General features: G+C 44.4%; 1 protein-coding gene across 2 annotated transcripts in view; it reads right to left on the bottom strand.

Annotated features, from left to right (window-relative positions):
• The window catches only part of LOC140910415 (cilia- and flagella-associated protein 337), a 75,175-nt gene extending 64,200 nt beyond the window's left edge, over positions 1-10,975 (bottom strand). Inside the window, exons 1-2 of one of the 2 annotated variants that reach the window (XR_012158578.2) lie at positions 10,763-10,975; positions 470-752 (exon numbers count right to left, since the gene is read on the bottom strand). Coding sequence is in view for 1 of the 2 variants with exons in the window: in XM_073341210.2 (XP_073197311.1) it covers positions 470-752; positions 10,763-10,830 (351 nt within the window). In the remaining variant the exon portion in view is untranslated. The remainder of the gene's footprint in view (positions 1-469; positions 753-10,762) is intronic. The other variant, XM_073341210.2, reaches the window with a different exon arrangement.
• Between the last annotated feature and the right edge of the window lie 14,103 nt (positions 10,976-25,078).

Genomic DNA, 25,078 nt, shown 5'->3' with positions numbered 1-25,078 from the left:
ATGGTCTTGATTATAGGAGTGCATGCAGGTAATTCAGGTACCTGAGCAGCGATCCCTACATTGGGCAACTCGCACCATAAAACTGGAGGGTTGCTTTTTGTATGCAGATTTTTTTTTTAAATTGGTTTCTGCCTCAGATCAGCCTACTGCAGAGCCAGCATCCAGGGCTTTTTGATGCTCTGCTTTCTTAGATGGCCAGATAAATTTTCAGATGGGTTGCATCTGAGTATACATCCCCGTCACCATGCAGGGATTTAGCCATATAACTCGGTGCATCAAAAGGCAAGCATATGCCTAAACAGGCTTTTTGGGGGGGTTTTAAAACACACATTACATTGTAAAGTTCTTAAGATCATTACACTCACACTGAAAACCAGAGTTCTGGCTTTCTGGCTCCTCTCCTGTGGCAAATGCTATTCACAAAGGGAGCATACCACAGGAGACACAAACTGGAGAGCACTGAAAATACCTTTCCTTTCCTCAGACTCTTGGCAGAGTCAATGTGATGCCGAAAACTTTCACGCTCCAATATATTCTCCAGGAGTTCTATTGAGTGACTCCTCTGCTGCCCTTTCAGTAACTCTTTCACCAGCCATTCTGGAAGCCAAGAGCTTTCTTCTCGTGCTTCTTCTGAAAAGCTCCTGAGGGAAACTGGAGAGGCAGCTTGCAATCTGGGGCCTCCTAGCGAAGTCCGGGCATGTCGAAATGAAGCCTCGGTTTCGGCCATTGACTCCCGTAGCTCATTCAGAATGCTGTCAGAACAAACACCAGAAGAGAGTCATGTACAGGGCAACGTCAGAGTACTGAAACCAATGATACTTGGCTCTTGTGTAGTGTTTTTCATCTGTACATCTCGAGTCACTTTACAGAGGGGGATAAGTTTTACTGTCCCTCTTAAAGATGGGGAAATGGTGATACTGAAAGGTGAAATGGCTTGCTCACTTCCACACATGACACTGGTGGCAGAGCCAGGAACAGAAAGCAGGTTGCTTAACTCCTAGGCTGTGTTCCTACCTACTAGAGAAGACTGCCTCTCTGAACTAAGTTAGGGAGATTTTGCTAGCTATTCCATACTTCTACTTCTCATTGTTGACAAATGGGAAAAGGCAATGAATGATGGTAGGGGGAAGCTAGAGCACACCATCAGTTTGGGGAGAGGGTGGTAAGGCACGCTACCAATCTCCCCCCGCCTAGTTTAGGCATTAGGCACTAGTGAGATTGTTGATCTTCCTTAGAATTTTCTGAAATTATTTTACAGCACTATATGATCTGGATACGGACCTGATCCTACAGCTCTTACTTCTATCAGTAGCCCCATTAACGAGAGTAAGGGCAGAAGAACTGGGTCCTTTGCGCACTTGCTGAATCTTGCCTCATCTGCAGGTCTGAAAAGCACAAACAATTTTTCTAGATGAAAGCAAATGAATTTCCCTAGTGGAACATGGAAGCCAAGAATAGTTATTTTCACATGATGATGATGTTCATGCTGCTAGGGTACACAAGACAATCTGTCATGCTAGCCTAGGAGAGTAAGAGCCCTTGATACAGGCTCTCCAACATATTTCCATAATGTATTTTCAATCAAATATAATTGAAAATAATTCCTATGTGGCTCAGGCCCCTATAAGCAGGAACCATCTTATGTTTCCCCAAGATGTAGCACATAACAAAATAATCACCGATGCACACTCGAGTACAGCTTACATTTGCCCAAACACTAACGATTCTTGTCTACTGTGACTCATGTCTGTGAATGTACTTGCAAAGATATGTGATGGAGCAGCAATCCATATGGCAAGCTGCTTTTCTCCATCATGCGGGAGATCACGCTACATTGAAATGTCATGGTTTGTAATCACATGTGGGTTTGAAGTTGTGAGAGGATGATCTCATTTGTGCATTACTGAGATTTCTTGTTATCATTTACTGCCACAGTGAGAGTCATTCCTCCTAACACAAGAGAGCACATCAGCAGCAGCTGTGAAGTTTGCTCATGACAACAACATTGCCAGGAGTAAGGAGAAGTTAGCACCAAAATAATTTGACTGAGAACATAGACATGAAGCTAATGAACAATTAATCACCCATCTACCCCTGGCCAAAAAGATGCTCAAATTCAGTGCCCAATTCTTTTAAAGATGAAACCTAGGTTGTATTCACATATACACATGGGTTAACACAGGTTGTTGGAACTGAAATTAAATTAACAGAATCATAGAATCGTAGAACTGGAAGGGACCTCAAGAGGTCATCTAGTCCAGTCCCCTGCACTCATAGCAGGATTAAGTATCATCTAGACCAGTGCTACTCAAAGTGGTGGGTCCGCGGACAGGTGCCAGTCTACGAGCCATCAGCTGCCGGTCTGCGCGCATATTGGGAAAAAAAAACACCGGTCCCACACATCAGATAGCTTGAGAAGCACTGATCTAGACTATCCCTGACAGATGTTTCTCTAATCTGCTCTTAAAAATCTCCAATGACGGAGATTCCACAATCTCCCTGGGCAATTTATTCCAAGGCTTACCCACCCTGAAAGGAAGTTTTTCCTAATGTCCACCTAAACCACTCTTGCTGCAATTTAAGCCCATTGCTTCTTGTCTTAGCCTCAGAGGTTAATAAGAATAATTTTTCTCCCCCCTCCTTGTAACAACCTTTTATGTCCTTGAAAACTATTATCATGTCCCCCCCTCAGTCTTCACTTCTCCAGACTAAACAAACCCAATTTTTTTCAATCTTCCCTCATCAGTCATGTTTTCTAGACTTTTAATAATTTTTGTTGCTCTCCTCTGGACTTTCTCCAATTTGTCCACATCTTTCCTGAAATGTGGTGCCCAGAACTGGACACAATATTCTAGTTGAGGCCTAATCAGCGTGGACTAGAGCAGAAGAATTACTTCTCGTGTCTTCCTTACAACACTCCTGCTAATACATTCTAGAATTATACTTGGGTTTTTTTGTTTTTTTTTTTGCAACAGTGTTACACTGTTGACTCACATTTAGCTTGTGATCCACTCTGACTCTCAGATCCCTTTCCACGGTACTCCTCGCTAGGCAGTCATTTCCCATTTTGTATGTGTGCAACTGATTTTTCCTTCCTAAGTGGAGTACTTTGTATTTGCCCTTATTGAATTCTATCCTATTTACTTCAGACCATTTCTCCAGTTTGTCCAGATCATTTTGAATGTTAATCCCATCCTCCAAAGTACTTGCAACCCCTCTCATCCTGGTATCATCCACAGATTTTATAAGTGTACTCTCTATGCGATTATCTAAATCATTGATGAAGATATTGAACAGAATCAGACCCAGAATTGACTGTTTTGACAAAATTGACAGTCTTGCTTGGGGCCAGTGTCATTCTGAGCTCTTGGTAGTGTGCTAGCTTCCTGATATGGATGGGAAGCATGACTAGTGCCAGCTGTGATGTTGCACTTCATATGCTTTATAAAAATATGTTTATAAGTGTGAATATGATGTAACTGGAATATGCTTGATGCAAAAGGTCTCTTGTAAGGTATCATTACAAAGCTCATAATCTACTGAGTGTGTTCATCCTATTTGTATGAATGTATCATTCTTGTATCTGAAACTAGGAATATGAAGTATAACTCTGAGGTACTACTGTAATTATGCAAAGTGTGGGCCATTAATGGTGGTTTAGAATCTTGATGGCTCCCATTGACTAGGACAATTAGTTTTAAATGGTTTATTTACCTGCAAGCCTTCCTATTTTCCTGGGGGTCAGCCCTGGAAGAATGGAGGCTGAGGTCTCACAGGACATGTGAACATGTCACCTGATACTGGAATCCATCTTAAACCTGGTGCTTTTCCATATAGAAGGCGGGGTGGGAACCCAGAGAGACAAAAGATTCCCGCCTTGTGCAAAGATATAAAAGGGGGTAGAACAGAACAAAAGGGGTCCAGTCATGAGAAAACCCCTAGTTTCCACCTAAGATGTCTGCTGGAACTGACAAGGACTGTACCAGGGGAAAGGACTGGGCCCAGACTAGGAAGAAGTCTAGTCTGTGAAAGAAGCTTATTGGAACATCTCTGAGGGTGAGATTTACCTGTAATCAGTTTCTTAATGTATTAGGCTTAGACTTGAGAGTTTTGTTTTATTTTGCTTGGTAACTTACTTTGTTCTGTCTGTTAGTACTTGAAACCACTTAAATCCTACTTTTTATACTTAATAAAATCATTTTTGTTTATTAATAAACCCAGAGTAAGTGATTAATACCTGGGGGAGCAAACAGCTGTGCATATCTCTCCATCAGTGTTTTAGAGGACAGACAGTTTATGAGTTTACCCTGTATAAGCTTTATAAAGAGTAAAACAGATTTGGGGTTTGGATCCCATTGGGAACTGGGTGTCTGGGTGCTGGAGATAAGTGACCTGGTGAGCAGTTTTTGGTTAAAGTCTGCGGCTTTGGGGGCGTGGACCAGATCTGAGTCTGTGTTGCAGCAGGCTAGCGTGTCTGGCTCAACAAGACAGGGTTCTGGAGTCCCAAGATGGCAGAGAAAATGGGCTCAGAGGTAAATTCAGCACGTCAGGTGACAGTCCCAAGGGGATCTCTGTGATCAAACCTTTCACACTAGTTTAGTCAGTTTAGAACATTCTCTTAACTTTCATTTTTCTTTGTGGTAGGCAATCCCACAGTGCAGTCCACCAATCCCATAATCCAGTGCACCAAATGTAACAAGGAGCATTCTGTGCCTGCATGCTATGCTCCCCACACCACATTATGTATCACTACGGTAATGTTACGTCACCAGGATGTTCTGGGGCAGTATAAATAGCCTGGAAGGTGTAGGCAACACGTCCCTTATTGACCACAACCATTTATTTTCTGGCAGATTGTGAAGTTCTTGTGCCAGCCATATCTGTGATGGATTGACCAACAACTTGGGCCAAGGATGAAGTGAGGACTATGATCATGACCCAGGATGATGTATGGATTCAGTCCAAACTCTATTACCCAACATCAGTAAGTCTTTTGATTTTGGTCAAACTGACAGAAAGGGAAACCCAAGAGGTGTCAGTCTCTGAAGGCTGGGTACGAAGGCTGGACAGAATGCCAGTACTTAGTGATTAATTAACACAACTCAATCCTAATGCCCCCTTCTGATACTACGTCCCAGTCTGACACCAGTCTTGCCCATCTGCCAAGCGGTAGCAGATGTCAGGACCTTGCAGGTCAGCTTTTCCAGCAGAGCAGAAATCAGTGATACAGATTCTGGGTACATTCTAAGGCCAGGTCTACACTAAAAAGTTAGGTCAACCCAGCTACGATGCTCAGAGGTGTGAAAAACACAGCTCTGACGGACATAGTTAAACCGACCTAATCCCTGGTGTAGATAGCGGTAAATTGATAGAAGAATTCTGTCGACCTACTTACCGCATCTCGTGGAAGTGGATTAACTACAGCAATGGGAGAACCCCTCTGTGACACTCTATACCTTGGGGGAGCACCCTGTAACCTACCTCTTCATCATTTTTATATCATTGTAATATTTCATATAAAGCATGCCATGTAAGGTATCACGGGAAAAGTTATGATCTGCTGAAAGCCATTGTTCTATCTAAATATGTATATCAGTGCATATGAAATTATGAGATTGTGCTGTATGGTTGTCACTAAAATATACTGTGAATTGGGGAATCACCCAGATATTAGCTCCCCAGAAACCACAAGGGAGCTAACCAATGCCCAGATGGATGTTGAACAATCATCAGCAGCCATTGTCCAGCAAGGGAGTTACAGTTCAATGACAGGTTTCAGAGTAGCAGCCGTGTTAGTCTGTATTCGCAAAAAGAAAAGGAGGACGTGTGGCACCTTAGAGACTTACCTCATGAAAGCTTATGCTCAAATAAATTTGTTAGTCTCTAAGGTGCCACACGTACTCCTTTTCTTTTTACAGGTTTCAGAGTAACAGCCGTGTTAGTCTGTATTCGCAAAAAGAAAAGGAGTACTTGTGGCATCTTAGAGACTAACCAATTTATTTGAGCATGAGCTTTCGTGAGCTACAGCTCACTTCATCGGATGCTTACCGTGGAATCCAATGAAGTGAGCTGTAGCTCACGAAAGCTCATGCTCAAATAAATTGGTTAGTCTCTAAGGTGCCACAAGTACTCCTTTTCTTTTTTCTTTTTACAGTTCAATGACTCTCTTGCACAAGGCCACACTAGGGGAACTGCTCAGCCTTGCCTGGTGACTCAGCAATGCCCACCTGACATGCCTGGACTTGTGTTCTCCAAGCACTTGAAATGAGGATATAAAATAGAGAGCAGAGGCCGCATGCTTTGTCCTGTCTCTTCCCCCACCTACGCTGAAGGGAATGAGAACTCTGGAGCTGAGGAGATCGGTCCCCAGGCTAACAGACAGAGCTTGCATACAGGGCAGTCCTTAGGCATATGCAACATACACAGCTGCCTAGGGCACCTGAAAATTTGGGGCACCACCAGGTCTTAGTGTCCACCATTCTGGCTTTCCTATCTCTGTTCTGACCCTTCCTGCAGGCTCCCACAGCTGGCTGCTGCAGCCTGGTGAGTCTTCCTCGGGAGGGGATCTAGTAGTTAAAAGTGAAAAAGCATTCCAGCCAGCCAGACCTATTAGCACAACATTGAAACTGTTAAAGAGCCATTCAAGGGGTAATGAAGCCATTTAACAGGCATTTGCCAAACCCCAGGTATATACTGTCAGTTTCTGAATTTACTGACAAAAACAGTGGTGCATTACTGTAATATTTACTCAGAACATGTCAGTCTACAGGCCTTTAGTTTAAAATGTGCTTTAAAAATATTTCATTAGTGAGTTGGTGAAGATTATAAAATCGTATCTCCAAAAAATCCTTGCATAGATTTTTAGATGCACAATCATCTTTAGCCTTAAATGCTGGGATCTTCAGACACATAGTTTTTTAAATAAATCCTTCAAAAAGACCACCCTTATCTAAAATACACATTTTAATTACTATAGTAAAAAGAACTTGCTTCCAAAGACTTCCTGTCCTTCCCTGTCTCCCTTCACCCCCTCTCCCCCTACCCCCCATTGAAGAGAGCCCTTAAAGAGACAACACTCCTTTCTTTCCAGATAGCTGGACAAAGTTTCCCTTTCTTTACTTCTGACTATCTGATGAACTACTTTTAAGAGAACCCTCCAGCAAAATCAGTACCTTAATAAGATATAAAATCCTTTGTTATGCCTAAAATCTTTGGAAACATATTTTTTAAAGTTGGTGAAATTTCATAAGCATGTCTATTGTTATGGAGATTACACAAAGTAAATTAATGTTCCCTTTTTCTAAAAGCAATGAACATTGTTATGAACACACTTAACCTCTGTGACTGATTAACTTAAAATAATGTCTTTGTTTCAGTGAGTTAAATATGTAGTAATCTGGAATGATTATTTTATGAAGGCTTAAGAGTACATTTAAAATATAAAATCAGCTTAGAAATACTGATTAAGAAAATGTAAAACAGAGAAGAGCTCCATCATGTATTCCATAATATTTAATGTTGTATTCAGCAAGACAGCTGACTCACCCTTACTACAAAGTTTTTGAAAATAAATGTCTGACAAACTTCAGAGCATATCAAAAAACCTGTGACTGACATTTTTTATTCCCAAGTTTAGTGCTTTTAAATAGGTAACTTCTGCATGTCCATTCTGCATGAGGGAGAGAGTACAGGGGTCTCTGCGGGGAACTGTGACTCTCCGCCACCTTGAAGCAGGCCGGACATCTCGTTATCCTTTGCTGTCTCATCCCTCCCTCCCCTCCGCCCCACACTGGGCTACAAGCTTGGGCTGCCGTGGGGCACCAGTTTAATAATACTGTGTAGGGCCCCATAAATCCTAAGGATGGCTCTGCCTGCATATGAAGGCTGTAACTAATATGCAGTATCCAGTGGGATGAGAAAAACTGCTTAGTCCGGATACTGCCTAGTTTATTAAGGTTGAGAATTTAGACTGGGTGCTTATCTTTTATTTTCATTTGGTAACTACTCTGAATTTTGCCTATCACTTATAATCACTTAAAATCCATCTTTTGTAATCAATAAACTTATTCTAATGTTTATCCTTATCAGTGAGTTTGACTGAAGTGCTTGATAAATCTGCTCAGGTTACAAAGGCTGGTGTTATGTCCATTTTCCACTGATGAAGTGATGAACAAATTAATAAACCTGCATTGCTCAAGAAAGGGTCTTGAGCAGTGCAAGATGGTATATTCCGGTGGTACAAGGCTGGGAGCAGGGATGATTTGGCTGGTGCCTTTTTCTGTGTGATTCATGAATGTCTCCAGGAGCATTCAGGCAATCTGGTTGGGTGTGGGGCTCCACGTGTGGGTCTACTGGAGGGGTTTGCTACTTGTCACCAGTAAGGCATTGAGACAACCAAGATTACTGAGTTAAGGGGGCACAGCAGACCCACAGTCCCCGGTTGCACCTCAGGGATACCGTCACATCCTCCACAGGCATCGACTTCCCCTCCGGCTAGTGGGTGCTTGACCCCCCACCCCTCCCTGGCCCCACCTCTTCCCTGCCCTCACCCCACCTCATTCCACTCCTCCCCCAAAGTCCCTGCCCCCATTCCACCCCCTTCCCCCAAGTCCCCACCCCTTCCCCACCTCCTCCCCTGAGCATGCTACATCCCCACTCCTCCCCCTCCCTCCCGGAAAGTCCTAAGTGCTGCCAAACAGCTGTTAGGCAGCAAGGGGTGGGGTGGGAAGCGCTGGGAGGGAGGGGCAGGAGCGGGGATGCGGCACGCTCGGAGGGTGGGAGAAGGAGGTGACAAGTGGGAAGCTTGGCTGCCGGTGGGTGCAGAGCACCCGCTTATTTTTCCCTATAGGTGCTCCAGCCCCAGAGCACCCATGGAGTCGGCACCTATGACACCCTCCCACCACTGTAGTGAGTGTCTACACTGAAGCGCTACAACAGCGCAGCTGGGCCACTGCGGTGGTTTAAGTGTAGACATAGCTGTAACGTAACTTGCTCTAGTTACAAATATACTAGTCCTGGAACAGAGATGCAGGCAATCACTTCATTCAGAAATCTCAGTCCACCACCAAAGGTCAGTTTCCAGCATACAACTCTGCCTCAGTCTAATCAGAGCGAGCAGAGCGCAGACTCTCCTGCTACTCGCACAGTTCCCTCTACCCCAAACTTGTATAACAAAAAATATACCACCACAAGCATTTCTTCCAAGACTAAAAACATTGCTCACGTGCTAAGAAATTCAATACAGGTTGCGAAGTCAAGATTGTCATGTCAAGAGATACCTTTATTAGTAGGTTTCAGAGTAGCAGCCATGTTAGTCTGTTTGCTCAAAAAGAAAGGAGTACTTGTGGCACCTTAGAGACTAACAAATTTATTAGAGTATAAGCTTTTGTGGGCTACAGCCCACTTCATCGCAGCCCATGAAAGCTTATGCTCTAATAAATTTGCTAGTCTCTAAGGTGCCACAAGTATTCCTGTTCTTTATAAGTAGGGATCTCACCAGGACTGTTTTAGAAGCACCTGGAAGCCTCCTCTTACAAAAGCAGATGTTGTCAAATGTCTAAGTTATGGGATGAGCTGCAGTTTAAGTCCCTTTTAGTCCCTCTTGAGTGGACCTCTCTGCAGACAGGTTTTGCTATCTTCACCCCTTCTGGAAAGGGCCACATAGTCCTACCATGCTTAGATGATGCTGCAGCCCTCCTGTTTACCAATTCGGATAACATGACAGCCCCAACTTTGGCACATTAGCCCTTTTCCTCCAAAAGCCTGTGACCAGTGGCTGATTAATGTAACTTCAAGACTTCTTCAAAAGAAACTATTACGTATTCAACCAAAGATACACAGCATGCAAAGCAAAAAGCCTGCATGCCTGGGTCTCACCTAAACTTTGTTCTTTCCTTCCAAGTTTTGGGTAAGTTCCACTCAGCCCAGTCCTCCTACACTTGGCCTGGGAAAGACAGACAGTCCCTACAATGTTCTCCTAGTGCAGGGGTGGGCAAACTACGGCCCGCAGGCCGCATCCAGCCAACCGACCTTTTAATCCGGCCCTGGAGCTCCCACCGGGGAGCTGGGTCGGGGGCTTGCCCCGCTCCATGGGTGACATGGCTCTGTGGAGCTCCCGGAAGCAGCGGCTTGTCCCCCCTCCACAATACACTACAGCAGTGGTGAGCCGGAACCAGGACAGACATGGGACCAGGACACAACCTTGTGCCCTGTGCATCAGGCTGGGTTCTGGGACAAATACAATGGCAGCAGCAGAAGAGGAAGAAGAAGAAGAAGAAAGGAAGGGGAATAACTACTGGCAATAACCAAGGGCATTAACAGGAAAGGGTTTAAAAAAAAGACCCTCAGGCTTCCCCCCAATGTCTATTGCAATGCTCCTTCCTTCCATCTCCTCCCTCGCGCTGTCCCGAGCAGCGCGGGACTTGGCACCGCTTTCTCTAAGCGCCCACAACAAAACCTTCCCCATGGCAGCAGCAAGCGCTCCGGGGCGGGAGCAGGCTAGCGACTCCCCAGGCTGCGCACAGCAGAGCGGGACCCAGCGGGGAGCGACGCCCCGAGCCCGCGCACAGCCCGGAGGGGAAGGCGCGCGGCGACGCCCCTCAGACATCTGGCTCCGCGGCTAGAGGAGGCGGGGCGGGGCGCAGCTGCGGCTCCTGGCCGGCGCAAGCCGCAGCCCTGGTTGCTTGACAACAGCGAGCCCACCACGCTGCTGCCGCCGGGGCTCGGCCCGGGCCCGCAGGCTGGAGGGGGAAAGGGGGCTCACCTGCCGCGGGGGAATGTTTCCAGCTTTCCGGATGCAGAGCGCGGTCGCGCTGCCTTCCTCAGAGCCATGGTCTCCGGGCACCCCCAGCCAAGCCCGCTCAGCGGCAGCAGCCCGTGCCCCGCCGCACTGCAGGGCGCTGCAGACCTGGCACGTGGGGTTGCTCCCCGCCCTGCTCCGCGGGCCTGGCACGTGAGGCCAAGGATTGCACTGGGCTGGCGGGAACAGCGCTGCAAAGTGCGATCACCCTTCTCCTCAGCTTAATGGTGCTCCTGCAGCGTGGTCTGCTGCCCGGGGCTGCGGCGCAGCCTCTGCAGAACGCATCTCTCCGGGGGCTGGCCCTCGGCCCCCTGGCTAAAAGGGAGAGGGGGTGCCGCAATAGTGAGCAAAAGAAGTAAAATTTCAGCGCTAGCCCTGATCTGAAGAGTTTATTAAAAATGCCCACAGAAGAGCAGCCCCTGCTTGGCAAAATTTAGTCACTTCATGTAATAAACAGAACTTTCCCCCAATCTATGGAGCTGTCAGTTATAGGCAGGAAAATGCCACCCTTGATTGACACTATGGGTAAATCATTTTTCCTCTCCCGCCCAGTCAGGGCAAGAGAAGATCAGAAAAGAATACGTGCAGCTATTGTCACTTGCTTTTAATTTCATTTTGCCAGGTTTCAAAAGAACAGCAAGGAGCAGGGTTGTTAAAGCTAGTGTGTTTTGCAAAAAAAGGCCGATTCCAGCACGGAATATACCCTGTCAAGGTTCCTCCCCCACTCTGAACTCTAGGGTACAGATGTGGGGACCTGCATGAAAAACCTCCTAAGCTTATCTTTACCAGATTAGGTCAAAACTTCCCCAAGGTACAAAATATTCCACCCGTTGTCCTTGGACTGGCCGCTACCACCACCAAACTAATACTGCTTACTGGGGAAGAGCTGTTTGGACGCGTCCTTCCCCCCAAAATACTTCCCAAAACCTTGCACCCCACTTCCTGGACAAGGTTTGGTAAAAAGCCTCACCAATTTGCCTAGTGACAGGTTTCAGAGTAACAGCCGTGTTAGTCTGTATTCGCAAAAAGAAAAGGAGTACTTGTGACACCTTAGAGACTAACCAATTTATTTGAGCATGAGCTTTCGTGAGCTACAGCTCACTTCATCAGATGCAAGTGATGAAGTGAGCTGTAGCTCACGAAAGCTTATGCTCTAATAAATTGGTTAGTCTCTAAGGTGCCACAAGTACTCCTTTTCAATTTGCCTAGGTGACTACAGACCCAGACCCTTGGATCTTAAGAACAATGAACAATCCTCCCAACACTTGCACCCCCCCTTTCCTGGGAAATGTTGGATAAAAAGCCTCACCAATTTGCATAGGTGACCACAGACCCAAACCCTTGGATCTGAGAACAATGAAAAAGCATTCAGTTTTTTACAAGAAGACTTTTAATAAAAAATAGAAGTAAATAGAAATAAAGAAATCCCCCCTGTAAAATCAGGATGGTAGATATCTTACAGGGTAATTAGATTCAAAAACATAGAGAACCCCTCTAGGCAAAACCTTAAGTTACAAAAAAGATACACAGACAGAAATAGTTATTCTATTCAGCACAATTCTTTTCTCAGCCATTTAAAGAAATCATAATCTAACACATACCTAGCTAGATTACTTACTAAAAGTTCTAAGACTCCATTCCTGGTCTATCCCCGGTAAAGACCAGCATATAGACAGACACAGACCCTTTGTTTCTCTCCCTCCTCCCAGCTTTTGAAAGTATCTTGTCTCCTCATTGGTCATTTTGGTCAGGTGCCAGCGAGGTTACCTTTAGCTTCTTAACCCTTTACAGGTGAGAGGAGCTTTCCCCTGGCCAGGAGGGATTTCAAAGGGGTTTACCCTTCCCTTTATATTTATGACATACCCAAGTTGAGATTAGCAAGGACGTTAGATATAGAAACATTTTGCTGATAAAAGAATCCCACCTCAGGGTGTCAGAGAGACAGTGTGAAAAGTAATACAATTTAAAACCCTGTAAAACAATCAGCCAGGTGGGTGAATCTACAAAGGTAGTTAGGTTTCAGAGTAACAGCCGTGTTAGTCTGTATTCGCAAAAAGAAAAGGAGTACTTGTGACACCTTAGAGACTAACCAATTTATTTGAGCATGAGCTTTCGTGAGCTACAGCTCATTTCATCGGATGCATACCGTGGAAACTGCAGCAGACTTTATATATACACAGAGAATATGAAACAATACCTCCTCCCACCCCACTGTCCTGCTGGTAATAGCTTATCTAAAGTGATCATCAGGTGGGCCATTTCCAGCACAAATCCAGGTTTTCTCACCCTCCACCCCCCCACACAAATTCACTCTCCTGCTGGTGATAGCCCATCCAAAGTGACAACTCTTTACACAATGTGCATGATAATCAAGTCGGGCTATTTCCTGCACAAATCCAGGTTTTCTCACATCCCCTCCCACCCCCATACACACACAAACTCACTCTCCTGCTGGTAATAGCTCATCCAAACTGACCACTCTCCAAGTTTAAATCCAAAAGTGGGATGGAAATTGTTGAAATCATGGTGGAATTCCTCAAGGGCTTCTTTTCCATGGGTCCAGATGATGAAGATGTCATCAATATAGCGCAAGTAGAGTAGGAGCTTTAGGGGACGAGAGCTGAGGAAGCGTTGTTCTAAATCAGCCATAAAAATGTTGGCATACTGTGGGGCCATGCGGGTACCCATAGCAGTGCCGCTGATCTGAAGGTATACATTGTCCCCAAATGTGAAATAGTTATGGGTAAGGACAAAGTCACAAAGTTCAGCCACCAGGTTAGCCGTGACATTATCGGGGATAGTGTTCTTGACGGCTTGTAGTCCATCTTTGTGTGGAATGTTGGTGTAGAGGGCTTCTACATCCATAGTGGCCAGGATGGTGTTATCAGGAAGATCACCGATGGATTGAAGTTTCCTCAGGAACCAGCAGGAGAGTGAATTTGTGTGTGGGGGTCGAGGGTGAGAAAACCTGGATTTGTGCTGGAAATGGCCCACCTGATGATCACTTTAGATAAGCTATTACCAGCAGGACAGTGGGGTGGGAGGAGGTATTGTTTCATATTCTCTGTGTATATATAAAGTCTGCTGCAGTTTCCACGGTATGCATCCGATGTGAGCTGTAGCTCACGAAAGCTCATGCTCAAATAAATTGGTTAGTCTCTAAGGTGCCACAAGTACTCCTTTTCTTTTTACAAAGGTAGTTAGGCACCTAATGGAATCAATAGAAACTACTCAGTGAATAGAACAGGAGTACTTGTGGCACCTTAGAGACTAACAAATTTATTAGAGCATAAGCTTTCGTGGGCTACAGCTCACTTCATCGGATGCATAGAATGGAACATATGGTAAGAAGATATATATATACATACAGAGAAGGTGGAAGTTGCCATACAAACTGTAGGAAGCTAATTAATTAAGATGAGCTATTATCAGCAGGAGAAAAAAACTTTTGTAGTGATAATCAAGATGGCCCATTTAGAATGTAACAGTGGCAGAATCAGGACCCATATGGGCAGAATATTTTAAAAAACTGAATGATGTGGAGTGGCCCAACAACTGCCCATCAAAACCCATGGAGAGAGGGAGTATCAGCATTGTTCCCTTTGTTCTTTTATTAATATGGTAGAACACATACCTCTGTGATTCAAAGCTACTGCATCTCCCTCCAGAGAACATCCTTTAAAGTTATGGGTAACACTATGTGTTTGTCTGTGTCATGTTTTTCATGAGAGAGACAAGATATGTGACATGATGGGGGGGGTTTTGGTGGTGGAAGGTACAAGCTTTCAAGCTTTACAGAGCTCTTCTTTTGGTCTGAGAAAGAGTGTCTAAACTAAATGCAGATTAGGACAGATTGGCGGAGACCACTTGAGATGTAATCCATAACTGAGGGTTAGGTTGTTAAGCATAACCATAATAATAACTTTCATGACATTAACCATACAGAAGCCACCCGACTTACCCAATCGTTCTGTTCTGGAAAGCCTTGCGTAACTTGAATTTTGTGTAAGTCAGAAACGTATAGCTGTACATTACGCAAAAATTTCCACAACTCGAAAATCCTATTTCTGGCTTATGGAACTTTTTCCGTAAGTGCGAGTTTGTGTAAGTCGGGTCTTGCATAACCCAGGGAGTGTCTGTATAACTTGTCTTTCCCTTCCACACCCCACACTATAGAAGTCTTGGAGTGAAATCCTGGCCCCACTGAAATCAATGGAAATTCTGCCATTGACTCCAGTGGGGCCAGGATTTCACCCATTATCTTTAAACTCATTAATAAGGAAGGTTTTGCCATGAATTAAAAAAGAATCCAAGAATGCCTGTATGTATGTCCAGTACAGTGCAATATGGGACAGTGACCTGGATATTTTGCTCTAAATAAGTTTACCCATGACTTTTGCATTTTTTCTATAAATTCGTGACTCTTACTTCTTTATTTTATTTCCCATGACAGCCTGAGTTACTAAGGTTCCAAATTATTTACCATTAAGTTATTTTCTATGTTAAAAATTTCTATTTAAAACTAATATTTGGAATACGTTCATTTTACATTACTTTATTTGCATACCTATTCTAAAATTTGCTTTTAATCAATCAGTTGCTAATGGTTAGCAAACATTTCCTCCTTTTTATATATCAACTTAAATCTTGATAAGTGTTTCTTTAGCCTTTGTTAATGTGTTAATTGTTTATTTTTATGTTGTTAATTGGCCATTGCTCTTTGTTTGCTAAATGCTTCATGAACTTTTTTCATCCTACAGGAGGGAGCATAACTTGTCTCTAGCCTCTTTTGAATCTGGCCATTGTTGGTGCAAGAGACATCTCCTCTGGAGCTTATACCCCCTAAAATAGAATTCCTAATCACTTCATTGCCATTCTGTCTCATAACAATCTCAGCTAGAATACAAGATCTCTTATCTGTAAATTCCTCACACCCTAACTTCTGTAACAGGGATATATTTAAGGACCTAAAGTCAGTGGGAGTTTTGCCCAAGTTAGAATTGCAAGATCAGGCCCTAAGACTGTAAAGCATTTTGAAATTTGAGCACTTATCCTACAAACACTTACACTAGACAATATGGTAGCATAACTTCATTGTGTAGTATGTATATTTATTGTCTTGCCAACAAACTAAGGCACTAGTCCTGCAGACTCTTAAGCACAATTTTAAGTTTCAATGGGAATACTCCTGTGCTTAAAGTTAAGCATGTGTATAAACAGGAGTATTCCCATTGAAACAGGATCCGGGCTACAGTTTGTAGGTAAGACACTATACATAAAGTCTTCTGTCATATGGCTTCTGATGGTGCAAACAAATATTGGGTAAGCAATGTCGCCACTTTAACACGGTAGCATCATCTGGAGACATCAAGCACATCCATCCACCATCAAGATGATAAAGAGGAGGAGGGCAGTCCATAACCAGATGACACACTGTTTGTTCCTGAGCTCCACTGGGTCAAGGCAGGGAGCTCAAGAAGCCCTAGGGGTAAAGACGTAAATTAAGATATTCGTGACCACAACCTATCCTGTTGTAACAAAGAAGCATCTTTTGGTTCAGATGGTTGTTCTGAGGGAAACAGAAACAAACAGGGTTGTTCTGAGGCGGCAGGTTTGTATAATTTTTGGTGGTGCCCAGAACAGGTCCAAGTCTCCGCCCCCCCACCCCAACACACACACATCTGCCTTGTAAGCCAAAATATATATTTTAAAATAATGTAAAAATGTGAGGGCTCTGGGGTGGGGCTGGTGATGAGGGGTTGAGGGTGTAGGAGGGGCTCAGGCAGAGGGTTGGGGGGTGGGGTGAGGGCTGTGGTGTGGGGCCAGGGATGAGGGGTTCACGATGCAGGAGCGGGCTCAGGGTTGGAGCAGAGGGTTAGGGGATGAGGGCTCTGGCTGGGGCTGGGGATGAGGGGTTTGGAGTGTGGGAGTGGCTCAGGGCTAGGACAGAGGGTTGGGGTGAGAGGGGTGAGGGCTCTGGCTGTGGGTGTAGGCTCTGGGGTGGGGCTGGGCTGGGGATGAGGAGTTTGGAGTGCAGGCAGGCCAGAGAAGGACAAGCACTAGTAGTTGGGGGGTGTTAGGAGCCTGCACCCTGCGGTGGCAGTTGATGCTGGGAGCCAGCAGAGGGGAGGCAGCATATGGAGCTGCAGGGGAGTGGTAGAGATGCTCTGGGGCCCCAGGAGAAGTGTGCAGGGGCAGCAAGCAGAGGCCGGGGGACACTTGGGGAAGGTGTGTGGGGGCAGCAGGGGGGCCAGGGGAGAGACCCGGCCCCAAACATTGGTGGAGCTGGGCCCTCAGGCCCTGAACATTGCTGGAGCCCAGGCACTACAGGCTCATATAACTCGTGTGCCCTGCTGAGGGGCATGCGACAGCTGATCCGGATAGACTAGAGAGTGCAGATCTGAATTGTATATCTGCCAAAAAATGCACCATCGATCCAAAATATAGTTGTCAAGGTTCCTTCCCCACTCTGAACTCTAGGGTACAGATGTGGGGACCTGCATGAAAGACCGCCTAAGCTTATTCTTACCAGCTTAGGTTAAAAACTTCCTCAAGGTACAAACTTTGCCTTGTCCTTGAACCCTATGCTGCCACCACCAAGCGTGTTAAACAAACAGGGAAAGAGCCCACTTGGAGATGTCTTCCCCCCAAAACATCCCCCCAAGCCCTACACCCCCTTTAATGGGGAAGGCTTGATAAAAATCCTCACCAATGTGCATAGGTGAACACAGACCCAAACCCTTGGATCTTAAGAACAATGAAAAAGTGATCAGGATCTTAAAAGAAGAATTTTAATTAAAGTAAAAGAATCACCTCTGTAAAATCAGGATGGTAACTATCTTACAGGGTAATCAGAGTCAAAACATAGAAAATCCCTCTAGGCAAAACCTTAAGTTACAAAAAGACACAAAAACAGGAATATACATTCCATTCAGCACAGCTATTTTACCAGCCATTAAACAAAAGAAAATCTAACGCATTTCTAGCTAGATTGCTTACTAACTTTTTACAGGAGTTCTGAAGAGCATTCCTGATCTGTTCCCGGCAAAAGCATCACACAGACAGACAGACCTTTTGTTCCCACCCTCCAGCTTTGAAAGTAACTTGTCTCCTCATTGGTCATTTTGGTCAGGTGCCAGCGAGGTTATCCTAGCTTCTTAACCCTTTACAGGTGAAAGGGTTTTGCCTCTGGCCAGGAGGGATTTTATAGTTCTGTATACAGAAAGGTGGTTACCCTTCCCTTTATATGTATGACAATAGTCCTGTGCAACCTGTGGTGCTTTTTTTTAAAAAGGTCATGTCTGATTTACTAAGAGGCATGGCTATTTTAGAAAAGAAAACTTTAACAGGCTTTTTTTGATGTGGCTCTGAGATGAAATTGTGAAGTAGGCAGTCTTGATAGTTGGCTGCACACAGTAAGGTGGCCAGGGCCCTCCCTTCATACCTAATTATCGGGAGAACAGTGCCAGCCATGACCTGAAGGTTGGAAACTGAAGTTGCCCTGGTCACCTCGGTCATGATATGAAGGGCTCAGTTGATCACTGAATCCAGCTTGCCACAATGATTATTAGAGTCCCAAGCTGCTGCACAGTATTCAGTAGGTGCAATAATTAGGGCGTTGGTACATGTCCACAAGGTTGCTGTGCTAGCTCCCCATGAGTTGTTGACAAACTTGCAGAGGAGTATGACTCTTGACTGGATTTAGCCTGTCTTCTTGACCTGTTGTTGAAAGCACAGAGCGCATTCAAGCTTTATCCCCAAATAAGTAGGGTACAGTTGGTTGACGGTGCAGAAGGACCTGGAGCTGGCAATGAGCTCAACTCGATGATGAGTTGAAACAAGATGACGCTGTCTTCAGTGTGTTTTTTGAGTCTTCACTTCAAAAAATACTTGGCTGAAGTCTCGAGGTCAGATAACAGGCAGGACTCCAGCTCCTCAAAGCTCCTTCTGCCTATTGACAGGCAGATGTCATCAGTGTACATAAACTTTGTTGTTGAGGAGGGTGGCAGGTCAGCTGTGTCTATCTATCTATCTATAAAAGAGGTACTCCTGAGGGAATTCTGCACCAAAAAATTAAAAATTCTGAAAAATTCTGCATATTTTATTTGTCAAAGTAACACAAGATAATCACTCCAGTTCAATTATTTTGATAATTTATTTCAAAATACTTGTCAGCAAGTATGTCTGTAACAATACAGACAAAAAAAAAGATTTTTTTTAACAAATAGATTCCTTACTAGACATATTAATACTGAACTTTGAGTAATTCATTTAAACTACAACACAGAAACGTATTTCCTGCACCTGTCAGAAGCAGTGCAAAGGTGTGATGTTCCCCTCTGGTGTTGTCTAGACCAGTGGTCTGCTAGGCCACTCCAATCCTTGACTCTGGGAGCTCTGCTGTGAGAACCCCCACTCCTGGGCTGTTCACGCACAGCCTCTGGATGTAAGCTGCTCCCAGCTACTTGCAAGCGAATGACACTACCCAATATCTCCAGTTCCAGACACAACCGTAGGAACCTCTGTCTTGCCGTGTCCAGTTATGCCCGCTGGACACTGCAAGCTTATATAAGTTTGTCAATTTAACAAAGAAATTGATATGTACCAGGCTTGTTATCCCAAGGGGAGCCTCTGTCACACTGCAAACCAAACGCACTGCTTCAGGTAGAATAAACAAACAAATGTATTAACTATAAAGATAGATTTTCAGTGATAATAAGTCAAAGCACAACAAGTCAGATTTGGTCTAATGAAATAAAAGCAAAATGCATTCTAAGCTGATCTTAACACTTTCAGTGTCCTTACAAACTTAGATGCTTCTCACCACAGGCTGGCTGGTTACTTTTCAGTCAGGCTCTCCCCTTTGATCAGCGCTTCAGTCGCTTGGTGTGGTGTCTGTAGATGTAGGTGGAAGAGAGAGAGCCAGCATGGCAACTGTCTCTCCCTTTTATCATGTCCTTTCTTCCCTCCTGGCTTTGCCCCCCACCTTCAGAGTCAGGGGAGCATTACTGAATCTCTCTAAGCAAGGTTGAGCAAATTCCCTGGTGTGGCCTCATACAGGTGAGTCATCGCATTGTAGCTCTCTTGCTGGACAATGGCTGTTGATGAGTTGATTGACACCCCACCTGGGTGTTGCATACTTTCCTTGCTGTTGCCTCTGCGGAGCTAATATCTGGCTGATTCCCCCAACTTACAGCCTGTTTTAGTGACAACCATACCACACAACTTATAACTTCATATGCATTAATGATACACATATATGGATAGAGAAATGACTTTCAGCAGATCATAACCTTTCCCCGATACCTTACAAGGCATGCTTTATATGTAAGATCACAATTATATGAAAATGAGGAATATGCGGGTTACATTATGGTCCCCCAAGGTATACAATGTCACAAAAGGCTTGGGGGAATCAGGGGCAATGGAGCAGTTGAGGGAGAGGAAAGGAGCCTGGAATGAACCTGGTGGGTTGTTGGGTGTGGGTGGGAAAGGTATGGAACAGGAGTTTTTTGGGGGGGACAGAGAGGGGGGAGAAGGGAGGCATTGTTAGGGAATTGGGGAGCCTCCCCATGCAGACCCTGGCTGACCCCAAACCTCTCCTTTGCAGTCAGGCACATCTGACCCTGTCCCCACACACACACCCCATCCCCATGTGGCCCTGCAGCCTTCTTCCCCCATCTCCACGTGGCCCTGCACCCCCACTCCTATTTGGCCCCTGGCTCAATGCTGTCACCCCACTAGCTCCTGAGCCCGTGCTCCAGGGTATCACACTCACTAGCCATTTTGAACCCTGGTTTGTGACCCTCCCTGCCCCCTCCCTCCAGCAGCCCTGTGTGCCCCACTCTGCCTGTGCTAACTTGGCTCCACAGGCAGAGTGCTGTGATGAACTTCTACTTCTGGGGGAATTCTGCGCCACTGCACACAATTTTTTTTCCCTGCAGAAAACACATTCTGCCTGAGAAGTGCCGCAGTTCCGCCTTTTGCCCACGACAGGCCGCTGTGGTGCCAGAACAGCCAGCAGCTGGCTGCATTCTTGCTGCTGGCTGTTCTGGCGCCACAGCCGCCTCCGGCAGGCGAAAAACAGAACTGCAGCACTTCTCAGGCAGAATGTGTTTTCTGCAGGGAAAAAAAATCTGTGGCAGGACATGAATTATGGGCGTGTGCAGTATTCCCCCAGGAGTAAAGAGTATTGGAGGGAGTACAGATCCTTACAGAAATCCATTGTTCATATGACACTGGGGACTTGAACCATCTCCACACTTGACAATCACTGTTCTGTTAGAAATCAATGTGATGCTGTATGATTGAATATGACCATTTATATTATTGTTGCTAGCACTGTTATACAATTGCAACAAATCTTATGCAAAGTATGGCATGTAAGGTATCAATGAAAAGTTGTAATCTGCTAAGTATGATAGTTCTGTTTATATCTTTATATCTGAAGTTATGAATATTGGCTATGTATCTGTATCTCAGAAATGTGTTGTATGCCTGGCTCACACCTTCTCTCCCCCTCCCCCCCCATAGATTTACATCAGGGCTAGACAGCTATGTTTTGATGGCCCATTAAGGACACTCAGCTCACAATGGGCCTGTGACTTTCCTCTCCAGCCTCTGATCACTCAATCACCAACATACAAAGTCACTCCCAGCTGAGTACATGAATGCTATGCCCAGCCAGCCATGAATATATACAGGGTGACACCAGCATATCTCTCAGTCCCAGTCTTGCCCCCCAAAAATGTGCATCTTGTACCATTCAGTAGCCCACTGGAGCGTACAAGCTCATATATTACTCCATCATTCCAACAAAGGGTAATAAATATGCACCAGCTTTGTTGTCTCAAGTGGAGCCTTCCCAAACCCTTCAATCCAAATTCACTGTTTTAGATAAAACAGTAAAACAAGTTTATTAACTTGAAAAAGATATATATTTAAGTGATTTACAAGTGAAAAGGCATAAAAGTCAGAGTTGGTTACAAAAGAAATAAAAAGATAAATTTGCAAGCTAATTCCTAAACTTTACAAAGGCTAATAAATGTAAAAGCAAAAAGATTTCTCTCACCCAAAAGCTTTCAACAGTCTGTACTGGCTGGAAAAACCTCCAGAGGACCACTCCCTCTAGTTCAATGATGTCTTTCAAGGGATCTTACTGCCATCAGTAGGGATGGGGGAGGAGAGGTATCTAGAGCAGGGGTGGCCAACCTCAGAAGGAGCCAGAATTTACCAATGTACATTGCCAAAGAGTCACAGTAATACGTCAGCAGCCCCGCATCAGCTTCCCTCCCCATTCCCAGCGCCTCCCACCCACTGGCAGCCCCGCCAATCAGCACCTCCCCCTCCCTCCCCGCACCTCCCGATCAGCTGTTTCATGGTGTGCAGGGGGGGGGCGGGAAGGGGTGGAGTGGGGGCAAAGCATGTGGCAGAGCCAGGGGTTGAGCAGTGAGCACCCCCTGGCACATTGCAAGGTTGGCACCTGTAGCTCCAGCCCTGGAGTCGGTGTCTATACAAGGAGCCGCATATTAACTTCTGAAGAGCCCCATGTGGCTCCAGAGCCACAGGTTGGCCACCCCTGGTCTAGACGCACCTTTGCTGGATCATGGGGTCAGGCAATTCCATGGCGTACATGAGCTGCCAACTGTCCTTCCGGTGTGAATTGTAAATTTCTTCTTTACAACTCCCCTGCTGGCAAATCCCCAGTTAAGCATGTAATGGCTATTTAGCACTTTGCTGGCATGCCAGTGTGGCTTTGTCTCCGAGGAAATGGCTTAGGAGCGTTATCCAGAATTACAACATATTTCCGTAGCAATCTTACAGCAAAATCTCATAATTTCACATGCAGTGTTGTTACACACATTTCAACAAGATAATAATATTCATCAGATTATGAGTTTATAAATGAGTTTTTAAAGGTACACTTTGTACAAAATATATCATAACCATATAGAAGTGATGAACACGAAGTACAGTGTGTCACATGAATGCGTCAAATAAAAGCTGTCAGTCTAATCAGCTGATCCTCAGCATTATGGCCTGGTTGGAACCCTGCCTGATACTGAGGTAACTGTGGGGCAATTAAAGGCAATAGTCATTTAAGTACTAGTCTCTCAAACAGCTTAAAAGTTATGCTGATCATAGTGATTGGATGATAGTCCTTTGAGTCATCTGCCTTCCTTCTAGGCTTGAGAAGTGCCAGTACATGTTACCTTTGGAACTGTACTGCATTCCAAACAAGTATTATAGAGTCTTACCAGAAAGTCACAACAAGATGAACTCCTCTGATGCAGGAATTCCCCAAAAAGTTATGCTGCAGTGTATAGTCCATCTGATCAAGTGTAATAAGTACCACATAATTTGTTCATATGAATTCTTGTAATAACAGTCATTTTCCCAACAAAATACTCAATCAAAATACTTTATTTAGAAAGGCAAAACATTTAGAGAGGCAAAAGGTACAGTTCTTTACTAAAAGACGATCAAATGCATGGAAGATAAAACAGTGACTTTTAAGAACTAGTTAAGGGAACTCAAAATTCCCTATTCTGTTGTGTTATCCAGCATACAAAGAACAAACCAGGTATTTTCAGTCCAGATTACTTATTTCAGATTAAGGAAATACAGAGTGAGAAAACATATAAAGTCTTCATGAGAGCACAAAAAATGACTTTCTCAGAAACATTTTGCATCAAAAATAAAACACACAATAGTAAGTCCCTCATAACCACAACTGCAGCAAGCAGAGACCTTTTATACATTTCAAGGTTCAGTATACAGCAAACAGAATGACAGCCTCTTTTTTGAGTTACATGACCATCCATACATAACTTTATATTGGATATAAATTCACTATCTCTGCTGCTAGTACATATCTACCAACCATAGAAATAAGGGCCTTGTTTTTCTTTGTGTTTGCTCTGAGTGTTGCTTTTAATGCTCTCACTGATGCATTTTCCTTCCTTCAGCATATGAGATGTTGCCTTGAGTCTAGTGTTACATGATGACCTCAGTGTCAATTATATTAAATTTCGGAATGAGACATTCTTCTGTGACCCTTAGCCATATTACTGTGATCTTCCACGTCTTGCAGCCCATTCACAAGCAGTGACTACAAGCCTTATAAGACTTTCTGAAGTATCTGATAATACTGCTGATTTGCTGTTTGCCTCAAAAGCTCATTTCAGTGTTTTAGCAGCTACCACTATTTAACTATTAATAGGTGAGATGTCTTCATTTTCTTTTCTTAATCTTTCAGTAATTATTGGGTCCCTGCCTACAACCATCTGGACTTTGTGCACGACAATTGCACAGTGGTTGCGCAGACTGACATCCTCCTTCCAAACACAAGGGCATGGGATGGAGCACTAGTATCCATTTCAAGCAATACTACCTCTATGTATCAGGTTAGGCCAGAAGAGTCACATAGTCATTGGGTCTCCTTGCAAAAGCTGTGTGAATAACTGATTGTTTTGGTTCACTGGCAATTCCAAACAGTTATCTGGGCTGAAGGCCTTTCTCGTGGGTGGCAGAATTGGGTGTGGGTGGGCTGGCAAGACCCCACTCACCCAAGGGGAGCAGGTCCCTAAGTGGCAGGTTAATGAGGCCCATCTTCCAAACAAACCCACTTGTTTAATGTCTCCTGGTCCTGTACATAGTAGGGTTTCTTCCTACAGACTAGTCTGGAGCATGGTTTAAGTAGTCACACACTACTCACACGTATAATTACGTGCACATACTAACTTGTCCTTAGAGGATTGGTACTTTAAATGGTAGATAGACAAAGTATAGTGAAGTCAGTGGCTGTTCCAAGTCCCCCATCTCAAGACACATTCCTCATCAGAAGAGGAGTGACTATTGATCTAAGATCCTTTAATTAGAAAAATGGAAACACATGAACTCCAAGAGTGATCAGGTTTTGAGTAGCACTTGTAAAGAGGCCAGCTTCACAAAATCTGGGATTTGTCTGCAGATAAACCATCTGATGTTTAATTTTTGATAAATTCAAGGTATAAGAAATAATATAATTTTTTAGGAGAAGGATTTTCAGTATAAAATCTTGTCTTTAGAATTAAAATGTGTGTGGGAGGGTTAGGTTTAGGGTAAAAGTAGATTGGAGAAATTAACAGCTGCTGAATCAATGAGCTAAAATAATTAAAATTGACTTCTTAATCCAATTCTTAATGGAGTTAACATGCATCAAGAGCTGTAGGTTCAGTGAACATACAGGATGTTGCTTCTTATAGGGCTGACACTAATTTTTAAACAATATTTCCAGTC

Source organism: Lepidochelys kempii, chromosome 1 (assembly GCF_965140285.1).
Source record: "Lepidochelys kempii isolate rLepKem1 chromosome 1, rLepKem1.hap1, whole genome shotgun sequence".
Lineage (NCBI taxonomy): Eukaryota > Metazoa > Chordata > Testudines > Cheloniidae > Lepidochelys > Lepidochelys kempii.
The sequence above is the reverse complement of the archived record's forward strand: the minus strand, read 5'-3'. Positions and strand labels throughout refer to the sequence as shown.